The 17,500-nt window shown below is 51.9% G+C and overlaps 1 protein-coding gene across 1 annotated transcript in view; it reads left to right on the top strand.

The window, feature by feature from the left end:
- Positions 1-17,500, top strand: part of LOC311329628 (zinc finger SWIM domain-containing protein 6-like) — a gene marked incomplete at both ends in the record, with an annotated part of 41,051 nt that overhangs the window by 15,050 nt on the left and 8,501 nt on the right. The window contains 4 exons of the mRNA XM_084461512.1: positions 11,611-11,967; positions 13,184-13,332; positions 13,576-13,726; positions 17,456-17,500. The exon at positions 17,456-17,500 is cut by the window's right edge and continues 135 nt beyond it. Coding sequence (XP_084317638.1) covers positions 11,611-11,967; positions 13,184-13,332; positions 13,576-13,726; positions 17,456-17,500 — 702 coding nt within the window. The remainder of the gene's footprint in view (positions 1-11,610; positions 11,968-13,183; positions 13,333-13,575; positions 13,727-17,455) is intronic.

Raw genomic sequence — 17,500 nt, 5'->3', positions numbered from 1 at the left:
TCCAAAGTGGCAGTTATCCGTCTCCTGTAACGTCCCGACCTGCCAAACCCTCCAGAACGAAGCTTTTTTCTTTCGGGTCTGGATCTGGGCTTTATGCAAAGCGGTGGGAACGAGACGACGCTTGTGGAGAAGGGCAGCATTCTCTCCCTGTTTTCAAGTCGTTTTCTTTCGGTTTTATGTGCAGTCCTGGCCCCGCCCCCGCCCCCCGACGGCCCTCCGGGGCCAAACAAATGCCGGCGGACCGCGCCGTCGGACCGCGCCGGCGGACCGCGCCGGCGGAGGGGAAGGAGGACAGGCTCTTTTAAAAGAGAGGGAAGCGTCCTCCGCGTACCTCGTTGTCCCGGCCTGAACCGCAGCCAGGCCTCGGCCCGGAGACGCTGAGGGGGGAGTACGTACTCCCGTCTCTCCTCCGTGGGAGGGACTCGTAGGAGAAGATGGGGGGGGGCCTCGGAACGCGGTCCCGATCCTGGATCAGGTGCGGCGGTGCTACCGTCTCCGTCTGTGTGCCCGTTAATCTGTGTGCTTTAGTGTGAAATGGAAGCCGACATATTTGGGTTAGCTTCACATGGTTTGCGGCTCCAGGGAGGGCCGTGTTAGCTGACGCTCGCCAGAGACGCGCGCTTTCATCAGCGGCGTAAATACTCCCTGCCTCTTCTCATCTCTCGCCTTCTCCCTCTTCCTCCGCTCTCTCTCTCTCTCGCTCCCCCTCTCTCTCTCCTCTCTCTCTCTCTCTCTCCCCTCGGTCTTAAAGGGATATTCTGGAATTTTTTGAACTAGGGCCTCATTTTCGACTTGCCTATGATGTTTTTCACTGATGGAGATCATTTTCAGCTAATTCCATGCTGTAGCTAGCTTTGGGTCGTTCCAATTTCCACTGTTGGCTAATGCTAGTGCAACACAATGAAGCCACGTTAGCCTGTCCAAAAAACAACCCCAAACATCCAAAGCGCACCCGAAAACAAATTAAATATGACTTAAGTCTCTCGGGGATTCTTTTGGGTCTATTTATCATCCGTTTTTTAATTCAAACTATCGTGTAATTCGTTCTGGTTTGTGGAACTTATATTTCTGTCTGTGAGTCGGCAGGCAGAGTAACACTCAGTTAGATCCGACTAGAGCCAGCTTGGAGCCAGCGCTTGTCAACAAAGTGGCACGAGCGACAGAAATATAGGTCCCCAAACATCATAGGTAAGTTGAAAATGAGGCCCTAGTTCAAAAATTCTAGAATATCCCTTTAACTGGTGCTGTCTGATCCCCACCCAGGCACTCCTTGTCCAGCCTGGCTCGGTGTGCGTGTGTGTGTGTGTGTGTGTGTGTGTGTGTGTGCGCCTGCCTGTGTGCTTTAGAGGGGAGACTAGGGGAACTCTTTTCAGATGCAGACTCGAGTGTCTGTTCTCACTCCCCTCTTAGGGCCCATTGTCCTGGCCTGGTGAGAACTTGGAGAGAACTGCAGTGTTTGTGTGCGTGTGTGTGTGTGCGTGTGTGTGTACATTAGTGTAAGTTTGTGTTTGTCAGGGTTGGAAGATCGTCCAAACTGGGACATGAGAATCGTTTGCGCTGAGTGCTCCTCCATCACCAATGGAGACGCAACCACACCAGTTCTCCCTCGACTGTGAGCTAATGCTAATGACAATAGCGTTGCCCTGGAATGTTAAGTAGCCTTCCCTTCCCTGCACTCTCCCTGTGGCCCAAGAACCATGTTCCCATTAAGGCCCCGTCATCAATACAGCCTACATCATCATCTCCCGTACTAAATCTCTTTAACGCACCGTCGAAACACCATTTGTTAAGCCCTTCTCCCCTCTTAGCCCTTCTCTATATATAGACGTCATCGTGAGCTGTGTTCTGAGGCGTCCGCAGCTCTGGCTGATATGAATGATCGCTGTTTTCCACTGTGGAGGCCGGCCCATTCTGAGCCCGGAGAGGAGAGGAACGCTTCCAAAGGTGTCTGCACCCGGAAACGGTTAGGAACGCTTACAAACCGCGCCCAGTCCGGATTCCTAGGCGACGGTTGGACAACCGCGTTCGGTGCAGCGGATCTCTTCGGGTAGGCGGGGCTTAGTGACGTAGATATTCACCGATTGGTCTGGCTAGTTTTAACTAGGTACGATACAGCGGGGGAAGAGCGAATCGCGACACAAAGGCGATGTTTTTTCTGGTGAAACTAAGTGAATGTTGTGAATGTCAGACTCTCAAAATGGTCGTCTTGCTTCCTTTCTCTTTGAATATCTGTGTTTGCTGATCTCATCTCCTACGTCGGCGTAGGCCGTCCAAACGAGCTTGGACATGGGCAGAAATGACCGCTCTTCATTCAGCCTGTCCCTCTACGTGGGTTTTAGCGTACGTACCGGTAGAGCGCGTTTACGTCAGAAACGGAACAAAACCAGGAACGGGGAGCGACGACAACAGCTGGCTGGCGTTTACGTTTACGACGCATGCGACGGGATGCCGTCGCTGATCTGCCGCTTCGCTTCGCCCCCCGTCTGGACTCGGCGGCCCGACAGATGGAAACAGAACCGGTTAATCGTCCCCCGCGGGTCTGGAGCGGTGCCGCCGCCCCCGCCCCCCCCCCCCCCCCCCCCCCGGCGACCGCGCTCGGCCCCACCCACCGCGGAAAAGCGCCTATAAAATGAGACCGCCGCCTCCCTCCTCCCCACGGGGCTCCTCCCAACCTTTTTCGCCACGATGGCGCCACACCAGAGACCGGAGAGAGAGGTTATACGGCGTGTAGTAGCGGCCTGGAGATGAGCCCGGGTTCCATCACATAGCCGTAGCTCGTCCCCGTCTCTCTCGCTGACAGATGGAGCCTTTCCCTTATAAAGAATTTCCTGGTGGAGAGGCCATTTTCCTCCTCGGCAGCTCTTCGTAGACCTGGCTAGGCTCGCTGGAGCCAGAATGGAAGCAATTAGACACAAAATGTCACCCCAGGCCCCTTTTGTGGCCCGTGAAATGGACACCATAAAACGCCGGCCTCAGCGGCGGCCGGTGGAGCCCGTCTGAGTCGCCAGACACTTCAACACCTCCGCGTTTGTTGTTGTAAAGCTGCTCTCTCGCTCTAGAACTCCGAGACAGAGCCGGAGATATTTTAGTCCAGTTTGTTTTGAGGAATCTCTTCAGTTTGCTACTTGCTACTGCGCCAAGTGGAGAGGTTGACTGATATCTCACCTTCCAGCCACTTACTTACTTCCCTCAGCGCTTCTAAAGCCAGTGACACACCAGACTGGACCCCCTGCATAACTGTCTTAAGAGGTTTTAGCAGGTATGACCTTCTGTTAATTGGCGCCTGTGTGTGCGTGTGTGTGTCTGTGTGTGTGTGTGTGTCTATGTGTTAATTGGGGTTTCATGCTGTGAGCAGGGGGAGATTGGACACAGATTGACCTAGTTAACTCAAATCCTCATCGACCTAATTTTGAGCTTGCTTGGTGGAGCGTCCCCCACCTTCTTACACACACACACACACACACACACACACACACACACACACACACACACAATGCAGAGTTACACCACCCCCCTTTTACACACACACTTTCCTGTGTGTGGGCACAATACTCCCTACACACACACGCACACACTCGCAAACTCCCTGTCCATGCCTCTCATTGTTGTCATCCACGGAGCATTCTCTATCCTCATTGGCCACCTGACAAAAGTGCCCCCCCCCGGCTTATTCGTCATTGGCTGTCCCCTGCTCACAGTGAACTCCATGGCGATTCACAAGCTTTGTGTCTCATTGTCCTCCCAGATGCATTCAGGGGTATCAGTTCCTATGGAGATAGAGGTTCTGATTGTCGGATGCGTCTCAATAAAGCGTATTCTTTTCCGTTTCTCACCTCTCTGTCTCCGGACTATTGGGGGTGAACCACATGGGGGGGGGGCACACTAGACTCCATGTCTCACCACAGTGTCAAGGGTTTTCCATTCAGACGTCGGTCGTCGAAGATGTGAGGTTTAGAACTGGTCTGGGGCCTGTGTTTTTCGCTCCCCTTGTGATTGTCCAGACCAACGGGGTGTCATTTAGAGCTGATCTGGAGCCAGTCATTAAAGCCAGATAGCAAGCAGGGCTGCCGAGCTTTTCATTATTTCCATGCCCCTCCCCCTACACTTCCTCTCCCCCAAAGGGCTGGTTTGTGTCTCTATGGGTGAGAGATTAGGTTCCTCATTGTGAGTACTAGTACACATACACACACACACACACACACACACACCCATGCACACTCAACACACCTAGGCTGAGGGGCGGTTATTTACGCTTCACTGCATAGCTTTGGAGGGTGACATGAACAGAGGAATTGTGTGTGTGTGTGTGTGTGTGTGTGTGTGTGTGTGTGTGTGTGTGTGTGTGTGTGTGTGTGTGTGTGTCCAAGTGTGTAATGGACTGGAGGGTAGCTGGCTATTGTCTAGGGAGCACACTGTTAAATGAGGGATTTTGGTCACAATGCTGAGAATGACCCCCTCCGGCCATTCGTTTCAACGGGCAACGTCTAGGACAGCCTCTGGCATGAAGGGGTCCTTAGACTAAGCTCCATAGGGTGCTGCTGCTCTTTCACAGGCTTTCAAAACCCTCTCTCTGTTTTCCAGACGTGGCTCCAGAACAAGTCAGTCAAGTCGTTCCTCACCAACATCACCATGAGCAAGATTAGCAGAATGGCCTCTGTGGTCGGCTAGATAAGAGTGTTAGAACATTAGTTTGGTCGCTATGCATATGGCTGTATTATGGTCTGTATTGGTAGTTAAGTCTGGTTGCCGTGCAGCGTACAGGGCTGTATTATTATGGTCTGTGTTGGTAGTGAGGGGGTTAAGTCTGGTTGCCGTGCAGCGTACAGGGCTGTATTATTATGGTCTGTGTTGGTAGTGAGGGGGTTAAGTCTGGTTGCCGTGCAGCGTACAGGGCTGTATTATTATGGTCTGTGTTGGTAGTGAGGGGGTTAAGTCTGGTTGCCGTGCAGCGTACAGGGCTGTATTATTATGGTCTGTGTTGGTAGTGAGGGGGTTAAGTCTGGTTGCCGTGCAGCATACAGGGCTGTATTATTATGGTCTGTGTTGGTAGTGCGGGGGTTAAGTCTGGTTGCCGTGCAGCGTACAGGGCTGTATTATGCAAGCTACGGAGCAGAGAGAGAGAGAGAGAGGAAGTGCATTACAGAATGCTGAGCTCAGGGCTCTGGCATGCGGCCAACCCTCCACACACACACACACACACACACACACACACACACACACACACACACACACGCGCACCCACCCACACACACACACACACACACACACACACACACACAGCTGAGGGCTTTCCAAGCTTCCCACCAGCCCAGCGGTCTCCTCCTTGGTTAAGGAATTTTCTCTCTTTTTTTCTCTCTCTCTCTCCCTCCCCCTCTCTCTCTCTTTCTTTCTCTCACTCTCTCTCATGCTCTCTCTCTCTTTCTCTCTCTCTCTCTCTCTCTCTGACGTCAGTGGTTCAGCTCTGGGCCAGGCATGACTGGGGCTGGGCCATGCAGGGGAGTGCCGTGTGTGTGTGTGTGCGTGTGCGAGCATGCGCGCGCGCGTGCGTCTGTGTGTACACGCGCGCACATCTGTTTTGCACCGAAAGCGCAGCTCGACTGGGTGGGTCTGTTTGCGCCCGTGTGCGTTTGTTTGCGTGGACGTTTGCCAGCGTGTGAAATGCGATCTCTGCGCCGTGTCGTCTGTCTGCTCAGCAGGAAGGAGAGAGAGGGAGGGAGAGAGAGAGAGAGGGAGAGAGAGAGAGAGAGAGAGACGGTGAAGCCTCCTCTTTCGCCACATGTCCTACGTTCTCTTCGCTAGGAAGCTAGTTTGGGTGTGAATTTCCTGAATTCTCATTGAGCAATCTTGAGTTTAGGGAAGCAATACCGAAGTGCGTGTTTGTGTGTGCGTGTGTCTGTGTGGTGTGTGTATGTGTGTGTGTGTGATCTCTTGACATCCCTTGTTGTGACAGCAGTGGAAGTGGGCGGCATGAACAGTCAGTCCGGCCCGGTTCTTCTTCCATTGCCAAACATGAGCAGGACCACTCCCACGCGGTCAGGGTTCAACCCTGGTCAGGAGTGACCGACCGGCCACTAACAAAACGTTAAGGCAATGTTCTCCCTGACCCCGGAGATCTCCGTCTGATCCACTCCAGCTCGGGGGCCAAGAAGCTCATGTGAAAAGCGATCGCGATCACAAGCCAACCAGGAGACCGCCGTGTTCGCGCTGCGCCAACGAAGCCCGACCACAAAGCGTTCGGTTCTCCTCAAGAGCGCGGGCCCTGAGTTCGTCAGCGGCGTTCTCATGTAGGACACCCAGCGCGTCGCCCGCTCTCTCCCGTCTCGCCAGCTCGTCACCGCGGCCCAGAATCGGCGGCGAGAGCGAAGATAAACGTCTCGTCTCGAACGCCGGTAACTGCGGTCTGACCTCGTCGTTCTGGTGACACACATAGTCACTGGGCAGATTAACCCAATCAAAACAACAAGTCTTTACTCCATTATCTCTGAAAATGCTCCAATGCGATTAGTCAAGTATGTCAGTGAGGAGAATTAGATTTCGCCGAAGCACGTCGGGCGACGCATGAAGAGCGAACGCCGACGTTGCCGACCTCCGCCCAAACTTTCCGCCCCCGCGTCTGCCCGAACCCTGCGCCTGAAACGTGTTTTTATTCTCCCAACATCCTCGTTTCGCAGAGCGCACACACACACAAGGCCTCCGCGTACGTGACCTCCGGGTGCCTCCGAGGTCGTGTTCCCCGGCGACGGCGGCGGCGTTTCCGTCACCGACGCAGCCTGGAAGAACAGTCGGCTTTCTGAACTCAGGCGGGAGAACTGGTTCGCCTGTGTGCTGGCGCTGAATGCGCTCTCTGTGTTCATACCGAGGGCTGGTGGGGAGGCTATTTTTGGCCTTCCTGTCTAGATAGGATTAAAGCTTGTCACTTTCATGTCTTATTAGCCCGTTGAAGTAAACTTTTTCGCCGTATTCAATTTCTCATTCTTAAATGAGGAGTTGTTTTTTATCGTGTGTTTGGGTTAGTCTTTGGAGGAGATCACAGCCTGTATTTGGCTAAACAAAGTGTGCTTGTGTGGTGAGGCAACTGGATTTGAGTGTTTGATGTGTGGGCTGGCCCTAGCACTTTGCGTATGTTTGTCAGCGTATACTGTGTGTGTGTATGTGTGTGTTTATATGTATGTATGTGTGCGTGCGCATGTGTGTTAATTGCTATTTACACACAATCACTCTCACACACACACTCACACGCACACACACACACACAGGCCTGTATTCCTCTCCCTCAGGCTGTCTGCCAGGGACATCGGTACCTGTCTGGCCGCGCTTCCAGCGCCCCAGGGCTAGACGCACACCGCTGCTTAAGCACAGATTTAGGATCAGCTCCTCCAGCCCCAGTCCAAGGACAGACGCACACCGCTGCTTAAGCACAGATTTAGGATCAGCTCCTCCAGCCCCAGTCCAAGGACAGACGCACACCGCCGCTTAAGCACAGATTTAGGATCAGCTCCCCCAGCCCCAGTCCAAGCCTGAACCCACGGGAGACGGAGTGGTAAGGTGACCTCGGATCTCCCCCTCACCTGGATCAACTCAGCACTAATCTGTATTTAAAAAGCTTTTTAATCACAGCGCACCAATATCCCACTACGGTGTCCTAGACTGGAGCGTCTGGTTGAATCTGCAGTCTGACTGAGTAACAGGCCCTCCACACACAGGCCCTCCACACACAGGCCCTCCACACACAGGCCCTCCACACACAGGCCCTCCACACACAGGCCCTCCACACACAGGCCCTCCACACACAGGCCCTCCACACACAGGTCCTCCACACACAGGTCCTCCACACACAGGCCCTCCACACACAGGCCCTCCACACACAGGTCCTCCACACACAGGTCCTCCACACACAGGCCCTCCACACACAGGCCCTCCACACACAGGCCCTCCACACACAGGCCCTCCACACACAGGCCCTCCACACACAGGCCCTCCACACACAGGCCCTCCACACACAAGCCCTCCACACACAGGCCCTCCACACACACGCCCTCCACACACAGGCCCTCCACACACAGGCCCTCCACACACAGGCCCTCCACACACAGGCCCTCCACACACACGCCCTCCACACACAGGCCCTCCACACACAGGCCCTCCACACACAGGCCCTCCACACACAGGCCCTCCACACACAGGCCCCCCACACACAAGCCCTCCACACATAGGCCCTTTACACACAGGCCCCCACAGCATTCTGGGAAGCTCCGCAGAAAGAGGCAATGTGATACTGAAGAAACGTCTAACACACACAAACACACACACACACACGTGCGCACACACACCACACTCAAACACACACACTCGCACACACACGCACACACTCACAAACACAAGTGCATATACGAACACCACATACACACACACACACATGCAAACATGTGCACACGCATACACACACACAAATACACACACACACACACATGCAGACACACACAAGTGCACACACTCACAAACACACACACACACAAACAAAAAAAAGTGCATGTGCAAACACCACACACAGACACACACACACGCAAACACACACGCTTACACACACACACACAACCTGATCCACGCCCTTTAGAGCAGCCTGTGGAGGATCTCTGAGCCTCTCGTCCAAAACCAAAAATAAAACATGAAATGGGAATTCCCCCTCTCCGTTTCATCCCTGGGAAACTTGAACACAATCTGAGCACTGAGGGTAGAGACCAACCAGGGAGATGAGCTCTCACACATGTCAAAGGATGATTACAAGTGTGTGTGTGTGTGCATGTATGTATGTACAGTATATGTATGTATTTGTGTGTGTGTGCTCGCATGTGTATGTTTGCGTGTCTGTGTGTGTGCTCGCGCCCACGTGTGTGTGTGTGTGTGTCCTAATGGTTTAAATGTGGTTTGTTGTCCTGTTGGGTATGGCCGTTGCAGTCCAGTCATTTCATGATCTGAGCCTTCAGCTCCTCAGTGTTGAGTATCCTGATGTTGTCCTCTGCAGTCTGTTTACCGACTGCTCGTCTGACCCCCTGACCCCCAGCACGGTCACAGGATTCACGGCAGCCATTTTGAGGCCGTCTCAGAGATGTCCGTCTCCCATAATTCTATGCTGTCTGTCAGTGTGGTTTTTAGAGCCTACGTTATCAGCAGGAAAAATACTCCTCTGTGCTATTTTTATTCCTTTGTGTGTGTGTGTGTGTGTCTGTCTTTGTCTTTCTCTCTCTCTTTGCATGTTTGTGTGTGTGTGTGTTTGAGTTTGGCACTGACAGGAGGAAGTTATCAATCTTAACTAGACTGGACTGTCTGTGTCTGTGTTTGGTATACAACCCGGGCAGGACAAATACAACCCTCATCTCCAGAGGAAGAGAGAAAGAGCCCTCGGCCTCCAGTCTGTTCCACTGGAGACTTGAATATTACCCATCATGCTCTCTGACCACGCAGTAGGACCGGGCCAGCGTATGGATGGGCTCACGTATTGATTTGTCATCAGATATAACCATATAACCCCCATCTATTTCCCATCTAGATGATGGTAATGGTGGTATTGTGCTATTCATGGCAGCAAAGTCGTCTCGATGGCTGGTGGGAGGACTAATGGTGCTCTGAACTCGGTTAGTCGGGAGGCCTGGCTGTCAGTCATCATCAGAGGAAGCGGTCGAGGGATTCGGATGGCTGTTCGAAGGGACATTGGAATATGTTGAGACATATTCATATCATTTTGTTCATTGTTTTATTTAAAAACAAACGTGTGCTTAATTGGCGTTTCCCCCAAATACTGCCTAGGTCGCAATGTTCTCCTCAGAATGAGATGAGTCATCGTGCAGAATAGGGATGTAACAATTACATCAGCAACTGTTTTAATGATAAACCAAGGTCAAATTTGATTAGATTTATCGTGATAAAATTATCATTAAAACCGTGTTTGATTTCTTTGAAAAACTCACTGTAAATACTATTCATTGTCAACCAAAGTTAGCAGCAGTTTCCAAGACATTATTTTAAAGTTTATGCAAACAAAAAGTGCATAGTGCTGCTAATTTTATCTGTGGTTTTCAATATAAAACTTGGTGCAATTATTTCAGCGTATGTATCAGTAGTTTTAGAAAAATGTCAGCACATTTTATAATACTGCGATAATACTGATAACTGATCATTTTGTTCACTATGATCGTGATATGAACTTTTCATACTGTTACATCTCTAGTACAGAACAGCTCAATGTGAATGTACAGTACCAGGACAAAGTGTGCTGCGTTGTTCGTGCCATAAGATGTGTTTTCAATTTCCCCTCCGCCCATGTGTCAGAAAGTCAAACAAGTGGAGTATTTCTGCAGTTGAAGCCCTGGCGAGGCTCATCTTACTAACGCCACACACACACACACACACACACACACACACACACACACACACACACACACACACACACAGCCTGTAGTGCGCCGAGAAGAAGATGTTGTTTGACTGGAGGGCTATGGCCAAATCCGTATACGTACGTGTTTTTACTTTCTCCTATACATAGGCACGCACACACACACACACACACACACACACACACACACACACACACACACAGACATATGGACTGTGCTATGTGTACAGAGCTTTGCTTGGCTAAACAGCTTGGGGGGCTGCCACGGCTATACGGTAGGCAGGTCCGTCTCCCTGGGAGAGGGGGGCGGGGCCTAGGTAAGCAGCGGAGGTGTTGTGGAAGGGAAATGAAAAGGAAATGGGAATGTTCTGGCCGTTTGGTCTCGCCGACCAGGGACCGGCCGGCTTGCAGCAGAGGGATTGTGTGTCGGCCTGGAGGTGCTTGACCTCCCGGCGACCCCCTCACCTCGTAGCCGGGGAATGGCGTGTTTCGTGTTTCTGAAAATACAGCCAGGATAGAGCCCCGAGGTGCAGAATTAAGTGTGTGTGTGCGTGTGTGTGCGTGTGAGCGTGTGCGTGTGTGTGTGTGCGTGTGTGTGTGTATGTGTGTCTTTTGAAGGTTGCGTGTCTCTTGAGCTCTATTGCATTAGGAGGTCGTCAGACTCCCTGGCCCCCTGGAGATCAGCTGTTTTCACCCACTCCTCTGGGAAATCAGAGAGATAGAAGGAGAGAGAAAGAAGGAGAGGGAGAGAGAGGGAGAGAGGGAGAGAGGGAGAGAGAGAGAGGGGAGAGGGAGAGAGAGGGAGACAGATGGAGAGGTAGGGAGAGAGAAGGAGAGAGAGACAGAAAGGGAGGGAGGGAGAGAGAGAGAGAGGAGAGAGAGAAGGAGAGAGAGAAGGAGAGAGAGACAGAAAGGGAGGGAGGGAGAGGGAGAGAGAGGGAGACGGCTGGAGAGAGAGAGAGGTAGGGAGAGAGAGAGGTAGGGACAGTAGGAGAGAGGGGGGAATGGAAACTCTTCAGGCTTCTTCCCTCTCCTCCCTCCTCTTCTGCACTCTGGTTATTAAGCGAGCGATGGTTTCCACCCGACCGTAGATCTACCGTTCTCCATCCACGACTCCGCTCACGGCCGCGGCGTCTCCCTCGGGTCAGAGCGGCGCCGGAGGCCCCCGCCGGTCCCACGGAACGTCCTAACCGTCCCCCCCTGTCCCCCCTCTGTCCCAGGGTTCCACCTCAGCGGCACGGTGACGGAACCGGCCACGTCCTCGGAACCCGAGCTGGCGTGCAGCGTGAGCGTCAGCTTCGACCGCTGCAAGATCACGGCGGTGACGTGCGGCTGCGGCAACAAGGACATCTTCTACTGCGCCCACGTGGTGGCGCTGTCCCTGTACCGCGTGCGGCGGCCCGAGCAGGTCAAGCTGCACCTGCCCATCTCCGAGACGCTGTTCCAGATGAACAGGGACCAGCTGCAGAAGTTCGTCCAGTACCTGATCACGGTGCACCACACGGAGGTGCTGCCCACCGCCCAGAAGCTGGCCGACGAGATCCTGTCGCAGAACTCCGAGATCAACCAGGTTCACGGTAAGGGGGGGTGTGGGGGGTGGGGGGCTTTGGATGAGCTGAGAATAGGGCTGGGTTTAAAAAAAATCGATTCATTGATTCTGAATCGATTCTGAATCAAATGATTCAGAATCGATTCATGAATTCCAAAATCGATCTTTTATTTAATGAATCAATGAATAAATGAAGGAATGATTAGTTCATTCAACGATTCATTCATTCATTCATTTTTGGAAATCGATCGATCGAATCGATACCCAGCTCTAGTATTGATGTGTTGCATAACTTGGCAGTCATGTAAGTAAGGTTACAGCTAAAAAAAGAAACAGGTTTTAGTAACACTAACCGAATCGATTTTGAATCGAATCGAATTGAATCGTGATAATCGATTCTGAACCTTGTGAATCGGAATCGAATCGATTCTTGAAATTCGACTCGATACCCAGCCCTAGCTGAGAAAGAAAAAAACAAAACTCTTTCCTACTGTATCTCTCTTTACTAACACCCACCCACACACACACACACACACACACACACACACACACACACACACCCCTACCCTTCCCCCCCCCACACACACACACACATGCACACATGCTAACAAACAGGCTGTTGAAGCCCCAGAGCCTGGGTTAGATTTCCTTCGTCTCGCACCAGTGAGAATCCTAGCGGATGTTCTTCTTCTGGGGGGGGGGGGGGGGACGGGGACTGATCTAGGTGGTGGGGGGGGCGGCAGAGGGAAACACTTTGATCAGGCTATAGCTGCATGAGCACACCATAAGAACACACACATACTTTGATCAGACCATGCTTGTGCTGAGTGGACATCAGGAATGCAGAGTGTGTGTGTGTGTGTGTGTGTGTGTGTGTGTGTGTGTGTGTGTGTGTGTGTGTATGGATCATTACTCTTTGTTTGGAGGCTGTAGCTCTCTTCTCTCCGTGTGGAACATGTGGTAATCATTTTGAAGCCCGTCTCCATGTACTTCCAGCCATGCCGTTGTTGGTGTGCACAAAGCAGCAGAATGCAGAATGTAATTGCCTTCATAGATCCGTTTTCATCCAGCTGTGCAGTCGGTCCTATTTCTGTGCTATTTCTGATGTGTGTGTGTGTGTGTGTGTGTGTGTGTGTGTGTGATCAATCCTATTTCTGTGCTGTTTCTGATGTGTGTCTGTGTGTGTGTGCGCACAATCGGTCCTATTTCTGTACTGTTTCTGATGTGTGTGTGTGTGTGTGTAGGGGCCCCAGATCCCACTGCGGGGGCCAGTGTGGACGATGAGAACTGCTGGCACCTGGACGAGGAGCAGGTTCAGGAGCAGGTCAAGCTCTTCCTCTCCCAGGGAGGGTACCACGGCTCTGGGAAACAACTCAACCTGCTGTTCAGCAAGGTGAAACACACGCTCACACACACACACACACTCACACACACACACACAAACACACACACAAACAGAAATCCTGTCAGTGTTCAAGGCAAAAATAAAAATAGTGCTTTTGTTGACCAAAATGTTTCCCCGTTACTCATCACTGACACACACCTTCACCTGTGCACTGTATCCTCTCACCCGCTCTTTGTGTGCGTGTGTGTGTGTGTGTGTGTGTGTGTGTGTGTGTGTGTGTGCGCGCTGCAGGTGAGGGAGATGCTGAAGATGAGGGACTCAAACGGGGCGCGGATGCTAACGCTGATCACAGAGCAGTTCATGGGCGACCCCAGACTGGTGTTGTGGAGACAGCAGGGCACCACCATGACCGACAAATACAGACAACTCTGGGACGAGCTAGGTAAGAACACACACACACACACACACACACACACACACACACACACACACACACACACACACACACACACACACACTGATGGAGCTTTGTCTGCACAGAGAGAGCAGGCCTCTGTGTGGTCCGCTGTGCCATGTGAGCACAGCACTGTAGCCTGTAGCCTAGCATGTAGCTGAGAGTGAGCCGTAGCCCAGCATGTAGCCTGTAACCTAACATGTAGCTGAGAGTGATCTATAGCCTAGTATGTATCCTGAAAGTGACCTGAAGCCTAGCATGTAGTATGTAGCCTAGCATGTAGCCTGTGGCCTGTAGCCTAGCATTTAACTGAGAGTGATCTATAGCCTATCATGTATCCTGTAGCCTACCATGTCGCTGAGAGGGATCTATAGCCTAGTATGTATCCTGTAGCCTAGCATGTAGCTGAGAGTGATCTATAGACTAGCATGCATGTAGCTGAGAGGGATCTATATCCTAGCATGTAGCCTGTAGCCTAGCATGTAGCTGAGAGGGATCTATATCCTAGCATGTAGCCTGTAGCCTAGCATGTAGCTGAGAGTGATCTATAGACTAGCATGCATGTAGCTGAGAGTGATATATATCCTAGCATGTAGCCTGTAGCCTAGCATGTAGCTAAGAGTGATCTATATCCTAGCATGTAGCCTGTAGCCTAGCATGTAGCTGAGAGGGACCAGAGAGGCTACGGAGCGCTACACCACATAGACCCCCTGTTTTTGTCTGTCTGCTCCGCAGTGGGAGTAGGAGGAATTGGCAGAACAGATGAGATATGGGCCTAATACAAATTAGCCCCTTCAAGGAGTGGTGTGTCTCTGTGTGTGTGTGTGTGTGTGTGTGTGTGTGTGTGTGTGTGTGTGTGTGTGTGTGTGTGTGTGTGTCTCTGTGTCTCTGTGTGTGTGTGTGACAGAGATAGGAGATTCATCTCACGGAGCACAATATTGTTTAAATTAATTAGTTTGTGTTGGAACCTTTGTAGTCTGAGCCCCTCACTCTCACCTGGTACCGGCTGTAGTAGAGCGGAGACAGAAATAGTGTGCGTGCACGGGCATTGTGCCTGAGTTAGTGTGTGTGTGCATGCGCGTGTGTGTATGTGTGTGTGTGTGTGTGTGTGCGTGCGTGCGTGCGTGTGTGTGTGTGTGTGCGTGCATGCGTGCATGTGTTTGTTGGTATGATAGACAGACTATTCTGTGTACTGAAGAATCATCCCTGGAATAGCGTTGTCTGGATGGAACAAAGAACTGAGTTATTTAGTGAGCTGCTCGTGAGTGGAGACGGCCTGGTGTAAAAGCGTATGTTTAGCTGTCTGTGTTCCTCCTCTTCTCTTCTCCCCTCCTCTGTTTCCTCAGCTTAGCCTGTCATAATGAACTGCTCAGTGTGTGCGTGTGTGTGTGTGTGTGTGTGTGTGTGTGTGTTCTGAGGTGTCTAGCAGTAAGCTATTTCGGAGAAACTGGGGAGCTAAGTGTTAAGCTTGAAGGATTATTCCGTTGTGTGTTATCTTCAGAGAGACTCAGTCTAGACTCGGCCAGGCCCTGCTACAGTATCCTCTCCTCTTCTCACGCTTAATATGGAAGTCTGCACACACACACACGTGTGCACACACGCTCACGCACACACACACACATACACACACATACATGTGCACACACGCTCTCACACACACACACACACACACACACACACACACATACACACACACACACACATGTGCACACATGCACACAGACATACATCACTCTCACACACACACACACACACACACACACACACACACACACACACACTATTCTCTTCTCTGGACAGCGGTGAGCTACAGTATTCTACCCCAGCTCTTTGTCTGTGGTCGCTTCTCTCTCTCTCTCTCTCTCTTCTCTCTCTCCGTTCCTCTTTCTCTTTGTTTCCATTCCATCCTCCTCCTCCTCATCTCTTCCATTTCCTCTCTCTTTCCACTGTTCTCTCTCTCCGCCTCCCCTCTCTCTCTCCGTCCGCTCCCTCTCTCTTCCTCCTCCTGTGTTGTCCTTCATGCTGCCCAAACAAAGACACGGAGGATAAAGCCTTCCCTCTCCTGTCCCCTCCCCCATCCTCCTTATCCCTCCCTCCCTCCTGCTCTCATCCCCCTCCTCCTCCTCCTCCTCTCGCTTCACCTCCCTCTGCCTTCTCCTGTCTCATTTTGTCATCTGTCCCCCTCCTCTCTCCTCCGCTGCATCCGTCGGCCGTCCTGCGTTTGCCTTTCACCCCCCGCCCCCCTGTTTTTGCCGTTTTCATTTTCGCCCTCTCACCCCTCCCTCCCTCCCCCCCTCTCTCTCTCTCTCACCCCTCCCTCCCTCCCTCCCTCCCTCCCTCCCTCCCTCCCTCCCTCCCCCTCTCTCTCTCACCCCTCCCTCTCCCTCCCTCCCTCCCCCACCCCTCCCTCTCCCTCCCTTTCTCACCCCTCCCTCTCCCTCCCTCCCTCTTTATTTATCCCTTCATCTTTATTCCTGCTCTCCCTCCCTGGCTCACGGCTGCAGGTAGCAACTCTGGCTGGGTGGCTGAGGTGTGGTGTGTGTGTGTGTGTGCGCGTATGTGGTTTTGCGTCCGTGTGTTTCTATATTTCCGACGCGATTCAGTGAGACAATTCAAGAATGTGAGCCCCCCCCCCCACACACACACACCTGTTTTCCAGTTTCAACTGACTGGTAAAAAAGAACGAAGAGCTGCAGCTTGGGTAGAAAGGAAAAAGGCGTATTTTACCAGGGATGAATGTGTGTGTGTGTGTGTGTGTTTGTGTGTGTGTGTGTGTGTGTGTGTGTGTGTGCGTCCATCATGTGTGCTTGTGTATGCACATTGCACAGCTACCCCCTTGCCGATTGACCCTGTCAGTCTGGTCTTATCGCTGGAGCTGACCTGTGTTTCTGGGCGTATCTCGGTCTGTCCGTCTTTTTGTCTGTCTAGGCACATGTGTGTTTGTTTAGATAGCGTCGAAACCCCACAGTGAGAGTAGACTTGTGTGTGTGTGTGTGTGTGTAGGGGCTCTGTAGATATGTATCACGCTAAACCCCCACTGTAAGACTAGACATGTTAACTGTGTGTGTGTGTTGTGTGTGTGTGTGTGTGTGTGTGTGTGTGTCTGCGGGGGCTCTGTGGATGTGTATTGTGCTAAACCCCCACTTTAAGACTAGACATGTTAAAGCAATACATAGCGTTTTCTCCGGTTTTCTCGGAACTGCGCCCTGCACACTGCTGTGTGTGTGTGTGTGTGTGTGTGTGTGTGTGTGTGTGTGTGTAGGGGCTCTCTGGATGTGTATCGTGCTGAACCCCCACTTTAAGACTAGACATGTTAACTGTGTGTGTGTGTGTGTGTGTGTGTGTGTGTGTAGGGGCTCTCTGGATGTGTATCGTGCTGAACCCTCACTGTAAGACTAGACATGTTAACTGTGTGTGTGTGTGTGTGTGTGTGTGTGTGTGTGTGTGTGTAGGGGCTCTCTGGATGTGTATCGTGCTGAACCCTCACTTTAAGACTAGACATGTTAACTGTGTGTGTGTGTGTGTGTGTGTGTGTGTGTGTGTAGGGGCTCTCTGGATGTGTATCGTGCTGAACCCTCACTGTAAGACTAGACATGTTAACTGTGTGTGTGTGTGTGTGTGTGTGTGTAGGGGCTCTCTGGATGTGTATCGTGCTGAACCCTCACTTTAAGACTAGACATGTTAACTGTGTGTGTGTGTGTGTGTGTGTGTGTGTAGGGGCTCTCTGGATGTGTATCGTGCTGAACCCCCACTGTAAGTCGG

This window comes from Borostomias antarcticus (assembly GCF_949987555.1).
Source record: "Borostomias antarcticus genome assembly, chromosome: 2".
Lineage (NCBI taxonomy): Eukaryota > Metazoa > Chordata > Actinopteri > Stomiiformes > Stomiidae > Borostomias > Borostomias antarcticus.
Note: the sequence above shows the minus strand (reverse complement) of the source record. Positions and strands in the feature narration are given on the sequence as shown.